Here is a 9,623-nt window from a genome sequence, read left to right as displayed (position 1 = left end):
AGTGTTTTAACACCTAATACCCTAAAGACAACTAACTTGGGAGCTATTGGCCCAACGCTTATTACATAGGTTGAAGAGAAAAGCTTAAGAAAATCAAACATTGCACTATCTACGTATCAGTATCGGCAACCCAAGTTACTAAGCTCATAGAGGTGCCTCAACACCTAATGTTGATTTAGGAGTCATTAGCCGAAAGCTCGTTACATGGGTTAAAGATGCATAATGTTTTAAGTTGTATGTATATATATTTAAAAAATAAGAAAAAATAATAATCTCAACCTAAGAAAGTTAACATTAAATAGTAGAACATGAACCTTGATAAAACATGCTTTAGTTAAAGAGTTATTATAAAACATGTTTTAGTTAAGGAGTTATTAATACTTCAAGTGTAAAATGATAATATAAAACCTTGATAAAAATGCACTTTTAAGAATTAATTAGAAAGCATGGTAGAAAAGATGGTTGAGTCAACTTTTAATATTAGCAAGGTGCATGGAGTTATAAATGACAACAGTGATCCTTACATGCATATACTTATAGATGCAACGAGAGTGAATCAAGGTAATGTCAAAATGTCCAATCATAGAAGAAAAACTTAATACAGATGCAATCAAGTTTTCTAATTTTTTGAAAGATTTAAATAAACTATTATAGGATGACTGCACAAATCATAGTAAATTATTGGTTGTTGTATGGGTATTTACCATCAAGTCGAATTATGGGTTGAGTGAGGATTATTATGATAAAATTACCGAATAGACGAGAAACTTTTTACCTAAAGGAAACAGGCTAAAAGATAACTTATATGCTGCTAAGTCCATGATGAAACCCTTTGGCTTAGGATACTAGAAAATTAAATGTGTCCAAACTTTTGCATAATGTATTACCTTGAAAATGTTAAGCTGATTAAATGCATGACATGTAGGCATTCCTATTATCAATTCAAAACTGGCAGGGGAAAGATTCCTGTATCATATAAAAAACTTAGATTCTTTCTAATTACACCTAAACTGTAGAGGTTATTTATATTACCAAAAACTGCTAAGCACATAATATAGCACCAATCATATGATACAATGGATGGAATGATGGTATATTTTTTTGATAGTGAAATATAAAAATACTTTAAAAATGTGTATTCTCACTTTTTAGCTGAATCAAGGAACGTACGTCTTAAGTTGCACACAAACAAATTTAATTTATTCGCATCATTTGTTGCTTTTTATTTTTATTGGTATGATTTACAATTTGTCATATAGAGAAATATAATTTTTGGTATGATGGTATATTTTTTTGATAGTGAAATATAAAAACACTCAAGGAACGTATGTGTTTTAATTCATCTATCTATTTTTTTTATACTTTGAATATATAGAGATAGATATTCAAAAGTATTGGAAGGAAAAATAAAAAGGATAGATAATCTAACATATCCAGTTCATAATATTTCTGATTTTTAGATTCTCTTAATTTTTTACAAAATGATCATTTTTAGATTCTCTTAATTTTTTACAAAAAGATCGAATTTTTATATTGTAGTCGAATTTTTATAATAGGTTATCATGTGATTGATTGGAACGCCAATAAATGTGAAGTTAAGTTTTGAGTTCAGAAATAATTTTAGAGTTTAGAGTTTAAAAGAAAACACTTGTAATTGTCCAGTATAAAATGGACAAAACTGTCACCACATCTTTCCATGAATTGCTTGCTAGCATTTGTTAATGGTCACTGTCTTCATAGACATGCTAAAAGAAGTATACGAAGGGATTATCTCAAGTGGTTGTCTGTTCTCTTTGCGCGCAACCATCAAATTGGAACACCTTACACCAACCGTTAAAAATGCGGCGGCCAAGAAAGTTAAGAATGTGTTTGGTAACAGTTGCATCCGAAAAATACTGAATCAATTTTATTTTGTATGTATATTTATAGATATATATAAGTTTGACATTTGTATTAGAACCATCAAAAAACATTAATTTGAAAATGTACTTTGAAAATCATTTTAAAAAAAAAACTGCTTTGTAATTTCAATTTTAATTACTAAGAGGAGGGTTTTGAGGGGTCATCATTATCTTCCCTTAAAAATACATGATCAACATAAATTTTACTCTGCGCTAACCCTCTACCAGACATATAATACTCATAACAAACCATGTTTCTATTTTCATACATACAGATTTTTGAGTCCCCATGGGAATCGTTGGTGGATCAACAGTGCTGTTTTTGCCGTCCATCCAAAAGTCAAAACCCAAATTAATTGAACTAATCGCTTCCAAAAAAAAAAATTTAATAATTGAACTCTTGAATCGATTGATCAAAGACAGAAGGAAACAAACTGCAATATCTTCACGCCACACGCGCACACACACACACACAAGAACACGACACATTTCTGCCGGTATCAGGACACGGATACAGTTTTAACTATGCAATCCAGCTTGCTTTCTTCATACAACTGATTTTTTTTTTTTAAATAAAAGTAATTAATGAACTGCTGCATTCACATGCGACTGGCTCTTGACGAGCCCATTGCCTTGGCCATGTCACGAAGCACAGCCTTTTGGATCTTCCCAGTTGATGTCTTGGGCAGGTTTTCCTTAACAACCACTGTTTTGGGCACCATGTAATGTGGCAACCTGCCCCTGCAATGTTCAATGATTTCCTTCTCCGTTGGGATCCTACAACAGGCCTCCTTCAAAGACACAAACGCACAGGGCGTCTCGCCCCAAAACTCATCGGGTCGTGCCACAACCGCCGCCTCGTTAATATCTGGAAATGTGTACAGCACTGACTCAACCTCTACGCTGCTCAAGTTCTCTCCACCGCTAATTATGACATCCTTCGATCGATCTTTGATCTCTAAATAACCATCAGGATGCATCACACCTACATCTCCAGTGCAGAACCAACCATTCCCTGTCATGCACTTGGCTGTAGCTACTGGGTCCTTGAGATAACCCAGCATGATGCACCCACCTCTTAGAACAATCTCACCAAGTGTTAATCCATCTCGTTTCACGCTCATTCCTGTCACAGGATCCACCACGTCCACCTCAGTCATTCCAACTGTTCTCACACCTTGCCTTGCTTTCAGCCTCGCTCTCTCAGTTGCCGGAAAAAGATTCCACTGCCGTTTCCAGGCGCACGAGACAACAATCCCACCAGTTTCTGTCAGCCCATAACCATGTCCCACTACGAACCCCAAGGACTCCGTGCGGGAGAGTATGGTGGCCGGTGGTGGAGCCCCGGCTGTTATAATATGGACTGGATGCTTTAAAGGTTCCATATTGGTAGGAGAGTTTGATAGCATGTTGAGAACCACAGGTGCACCACACATGTGAGTCACCCCATGCTTTTTAATCAAACCATAGATGGTGGGTGCATCGAATTTACGGACACAGATGTTGGTTCCGCCAACGGCAGCCATCCCCCAGGGATAGCTCCATCCATTGGAATGAAACATGGGCAGGGTCCACAAGAAGATAGGCTGTTTCGGGAATGACCAGTCAACAAGCGAATCAAGGGTCACGATGAAGAGACCCCTGTGGCAGTGCACCACGCCTTTAGGGGATGAGGTCGTGCCTGATGTGTAGTTCAGTACAATAGGGTCAAAGTCATTCTTGGGACGGGTCCACTTGAAGGCAGGATCACCCTTCTCCAACAACCCTTCGTAGGTATCGTAGAAGTGAATGGTAGGTGATGGTTGTTGGGGGAGGACCTCATCATCATCGGCTATGAGGACGAGAAGTGGAGGTTTGGCGCTGGATGGAAGCAGGGAGATAGCTTCATTGACTAAGGAGACAGACATAGGATCTACAAAGAGGAGCTCGGATTCGGCGTGGCAGAGGAGGAGGGAGATGGTACGCGCGTCAAGGCGAGTGTTGAGGGTGTTGAGGATGGCGCCGGCCATAGGGACTGCAAAATGGAGCTCGTACATGGCAGGGATATTGGGGGCTAAGATAGAGACGACATGGCCCTTGTTCAGACCGATGGATGATAAAGATGAAGCCAGTTGGAGACATCGACGGTGGGTCTGGGACCAGGTGTAGGATATGTTATTGTAGATGATGGAGGGGCAATCACCATACACTATCGCTGCCCTGTCCAGAAAGCCTACAGGAGTTAGAGCATAAGAGTTTGCTGGTCTTGGTCTCAGCTCATCCATCACTCGTACTCTGTCTCTCTCTGTGGTATAGTCTGGAAGTGTTGTGTTGCAATAAGCCACAAGGATAGGATGATTTTCACTATGAGTGAAGAGTGCAGAGGAAGTCTGATTATATTTCCATTGTCACCTAGATTGTATTTTATTTTAAAAGTATTTTAAAAAAAAAAATATTTTTAAATAAATATATTTTTATAATTTTTAAATATTTTAATATGATAATTTTAAAAATAATTTTTAAAAAATATTATTAATACTTTTTAAAAATAAAAAATATTTTCAAAAACAATGACTGCTATATAAAATAACTACCACGCATAATGAGAATCTTCCAGGATTTAAATGTCAATGCATGTACTTAACCATGAAAAACGTGACCATGAAAAACGTGACCGGAGAATAACTAGAGATCTTAGATATTTTTTAACATCATTATTTTTTTTTAAATAGACACAAGATATAAAAAAAATTATGGTAAAAATATCTCTACATAAGAATTTTTTTTAGTTATATCTTTTTTATTCTTCAAAATAAATTTTAAAAATAACTAATAAAATAACCCTAATTATTTTACTGATTACTCTTTTACCGCATAAAATTTCTCATGCTTTCTTTGTTTTCAGACATGAAAAAACATAAAAGGAAGGAACGGTATCAAAAGGGAGTTGTTGACTTAAATAAATAAAATATTGCTAATATTTTCATCATTATAATTCACAATAAAACTAAATTCTACAGTAACTAAAATGCAATTAATTATTTACATTATAATTATAATCATAATCATAATCATAATACAATTATAAAAATAAAAGAGATTAATATTTCATTATGGAGGTAGACACATTATATTATAGATTGACCATTTTACTATTCTTAACAAAAAAAAAAAGCAATAGTATTATTATTAAAGGTAATATATTATTTTTATAAGGATCATTAAATTTTGTTTTTAAAGATAATTTAATTATTTTATTGAGCTTTAAAAATGTAAAAAAAAAAAAATCAAGTTATCTCTAATCAATTTAGACTTTTTCAAACTTTTAATTTTTAAATGACTGAATTACCTTTATAATTGGAATTTTTGAATTGGTTTCCATAGGCTTTTTCATTTTTCCCAACCAGAGATTTTTTTGAATTTTTAATTTTTAAATAACTAAATCACCCTTACAATTAGAATTTTTAAATTGGTTTCCATGGGCTTTTCCATATTTCCCAACAAGAGACTTTTTCAAACTTTTAATTTTTAAATGATTAAATTACCCTTGCAAATCGTGGCAGTGCCGCTCGTGATTCTCGTGAGATGGTGATTGATGTGGAATGCACTTCATGGAGCCACCACTCTTTAGTTCATGTGGCCCATAAGAAAAAAGAAATGTCTTACTGTCTTTTCCATTCCCTCGCCAAAGAGTCTTCTATTAAATAATGGAATGCTTCTTTTACCAAATTATTATTATACCTAGTCGAGCTAAAATCCGAACGAATTTTTTTTCTTTTCAAATATGATATTTTTTATTATATATACTCTATTTTTATAAAAAAAAAATTATATTTTTTTAATATGAGATAAAAAAAAATTAATTTAAATATTTTAACTTAAAATAATAACATTGTATCATTTCAATATAAGATTTGAAACTCTTTTATATATATACTTCATGTTCTCATGTAAAAAGTTATATTTTTTCAATGAGGTTGAAACTCTTTTATATATATACTTCATGTTCTTATATAAAAAGTTATATTTTTTCAATAAGGAATTTGAAATCCATTAATATATATACTTTATATTTTTTTAATATAAGATAAAAAAATCTTCTTATTTAAATACTTCAACTTAAAAGAATAATATAGTATCTTTTTCAATATGAGATTTGAAGCTTTTTCGTATATATACTCTATGTTTCCATTAAAAATATTATGTTTTTTCAATGTGGAATTTGAAATCTATTAATATATATACTTTATGTTTCTAAGAAAAAATTAGTTATGTTTTTCAATGTATGATAAAAAAACATTTTTGGTTTAAATACTTTAATATAAAAAAGCTTAATATAGTATCTTTTTAATATGTGATAAAAAAATCTTTAAAAATATTTTTTAAAACTTTATTATTTATAATATGTATCATCTATATTTATATGGATTTTTTCATATGAAATATTAAAAATTTAAATTTTTTTAATTTTCCGGATTGATCTATGTTGACTCGAGCTAACCTGGGTTTACCTATAAAATCCGGGACCATGCCCCGGTCAATCTCAAGTTAAGTTTAATAACTTAATTTTCCGGATTGATCTATGTTGACTCAAGCTAACCTGAGTTTACCTATAAAATCCGGGACAATGCCCCATAGTTAGGTCAATAACTATATATTTAGAATTGACGAGGGAAAATTAAAGGAATGAGTTTTTTGGAAAAAACTCAGTGCTATCTAATTCTTTTCTTCTTCTTTTTTTGATTTTTTTAATATTGTTATTATTACAAAACTACTTTTAAATTTCTTCCAAAATCTTAATTTTTTAAATTCAATTAATTCTGAGACAGGGTCTCAAAACTTCATTAGCTAAACAGTTATAAATCATAATCTTGCCTTTTCATTCTCTTTTGAAATCTAATTAAATGTTCAAATTAAAAATGTTTTTTTATCCTTACAAATAGCATGATACAATAGTAGATCATAATATCCTTAACCTTTTTCTTTTTTCTTTACATGTACATGCGCTCAATTCATGTATTATCGTCAAAATTCTTCAAGAATATATGTATTCATTTTCTTACACTTGATAGTACTTGATGTTTAACGCTGATTTTAATAACCAGAATCAACAATGTCACCTCTGTCAAGTAAGAATACATTTTTATTGCATGGCAAAAAGCTTTGAGTTATAACAACAAACTTAAGGTAGGGGACGGAGATCTTCACTATATATTAATAATCCTTCGATTCAAGCCTTTAGACATTATGTATGTTCCACATCATACATCACATTTCATGATATCCAGAAAAGGACTTCAGAAGCATTAGTGGTAGTTTACATTTCAATCATCTATGTATATTTTTTCTCGTAGTTAATTCTCTCTTAATATTTATTTAAATATTATTTTGAATTCCTCAACTGGTATTTATATCAATTAACATGTTGTTCTAGTAAGATCACCGCTCTCAAATATTAATATTGAAAAAAGACTTGTTTATTCACAAATAACCAGAAAGAATATTAATAAATAATATAAGGTTATGAGAAAATACACAATTTCGTGTTCGCAATGCGCTGTCATGTCCTTATTCAATTAAAAACTATATTATCATTAAGCTCATTAAATATTAAGAAAAAAGTCACGGTAGTTTTAATGCAGACGACTGGGGTCGTTGAGTTGTCTATTTTTAAATAAATGTATTACAAAGAAAGAAAAAAAGACTTGTGCGGAGGATGACACGAAATGGGACCGAGAAAAGAAGAAAACGAAAGCTGGCAAAAATCTAATGGGTCTACGTTTGTTTTGTAACTATTTTTTTTTTTTTTTGCCGTGTAAAAACACAATAAGATAGTTAGTAACAGTAAAAATTATATTTTAAAATTTATTAAAAAATTAAGTTTAAAATATAATTTTTTAAAATAATTTTTATATGTTTTTTAAACTAAATTTGGTAAAACATTATTTATTTTTGAGTTTTAAAAATATTTTTAAAAAAATTTAATAATTTTTTATTTTTTTAAATTAATATTATTTTGATATATTTAGATTATGTGCTGAATTAAAAATAATTTTTTAAAAATAAAAATATATTATTTTAATATTTTTTTATATAAAAAATATTTTGAAAAACAACTACAACTATATAATTATTAAATATTTAATACATATTAAAATTTTTTAATGTATATAAACTCCAACAACCATTTTTATCAAATATTTATCTAATCTAAATCCAGGAAAGCTCAATTAATCACGTCTTTTAAAACTTATTGTTTTTTAAACAATAAACTCTGAGTGTCATGAAACACACTCTATTTAAGCACAAAATAAAATATATAAAATTAAAGCACGCTCTCTGCAGGCCTCGGTGAAGATCCAATAATGGGTCATAAAGGCCGCTGCTTTAACAAAAGTCGTAGAAAGAAGGCCGCTTTTACAGTTAGAAATGCATTCTGAGCGCAGAAATCCATAGTATTTGGCTGACAAAGTTATCCCATGAAATCTGACGAAATAAAGTGCAAAATCCCTGTTTATGCTAATTTTATATCTAATCATTTTTATATTATGACCCATGCCAGCTGCAGGTTAATATTAATTTTTAAAAATTTTAAAAAAATATTAAAAATATTTTAATTATCTTATATTTAAGTACCATGCCAAACTTAAATATCTTAAATCTAGAAATTAAATAATTTGAGCCTTACTTCTTTATCAAATTTAATTAAACATAAATCTAGCACAATTTTTTTAAATTTAAAAATAATAAAACTAATGTTAGACTCAAGAAAATGAAAATTAATGTTAAACTCAAGATTTTTAGGTTTAACATGATAAAAGGATCCAAGTTATATCAAGACAGGGGCTTGGGTCATGTAAAACCCAGGCATTGAGTTAAAAAAATAATTACAAAACATAAAGGAAAAAAAAAGAAAAAAAAAGAGAGAATATAAAATTTTTATTGAAGGAATAACAAATTCATAAATATAAAAAATAAATTATTTCAATGGGAAGATAATATCTGAATTTTTACATTTAAAATGTTAAATTAGATTTTTTTATGATTTGTTATTTATAAATAATTTTTTAACTTGGATTTTTATTTGAGATATTTCAATGATAGTTTAAATATTTTTTTTTATAAAAAAATTATAAGTCTCAATATTTTAATTATCATCTGCTCAGATTCAAGCTGCTTGAGTTTAGCATGGCTACTAGACCCAGGTATGGAGATAAAAAAAAAAAGTTAAAAAAGAGAATAAAAAAAGAGAGAGAAAGAAGATGATTTTTTAATGTTTTTATACGCCTGGAGTTTTTTTTATAAAGAAAATCAATAAAAAACAAAACGGAGGATAAAGTTCTAAAAAACTTATTTTTAAAGTAAAAATTCAATCTTTTTATATTATTTAGTTTATTTAATTTAAAAATATTCAACACCACATATTATACCCAGGTTTACAATTACACAAACCTCAATCACAAAAAAAAAAAAAAACCTTGAAACGAAAAGCTCCAAGTATACCAACAAACCCCCTGATCTCTCTGAGCTTCACTTTTGATGTCTGGTTCCTCAAATTGTTCTTTTAGAACAAGGAAAGAATGATTCTAGCAGTTTATGTACATGCAGAGCACGTTTGATTTTGTAATAATAATAATATACATCTAGATTAGTCATTTAACAAGTATATTAAATAAGAGTGAATACCGTAGGTATTTATAAGGCACCGAGTAAAACTTAACCTCATACTTTTAGTGGAGGGAT

General features: G+C 30.0%; 1 protein-coding gene across 1 annotated transcript; it reads right to left on the bottom strand.

Annotated features, from left to right (window-relative positions):
- Positions 1 to 2,237: 2,237 nt before the first annotated feature.
- LOC105115773 (probable acyl-activating enzyme 6) lies at positions 2,238 to 4,276 on the bottom strand. The gene has a single exon (XM_011012788.1). It carries the CDS (start codon positions 4,163 to 4,165, stop codon positions 2,501 to 2,503), a length of 1,665 nt encoding a protein of 554 aa, XP_011011090.1. The 5' UTR covers positions 4,166 to 4,276; the 3' UTR covers positions 2,238 to 2,500.
- Between the last annotated feature and the right edge of the window lie 5,347 nt (positions 4,277 to 9,623).

Source organism: Populus euphratica, unplaced genomic scaffold (genome assembly GCF_000495115.2).
Source record: "Populus euphratica unplaced genomic scaffold, PopEup_1.0 scaffold761.1, whole genome shotgun sequence".
In the NCBI taxonomy this organism is placed as follows: Eukaryota; Viridiplantae; Streptophyta; class Magnoliopsida; order Malpighiales; family Salicaceae; genus Populus; species Populus euphratica.
This window is presented reverse-complemented; position numbering and strand designations above follow the sequence as displayed.

Bases quoted from the DNA above. Each gene is read 5' to 3' on its own strand.
- LOC105115773 (XM_011012788.1), bottom strand. From the start codon at position 4,165: ATGGATGAGCTGAGACCAAGACCAGCAAACTCTTATGCTCTAACTCCT.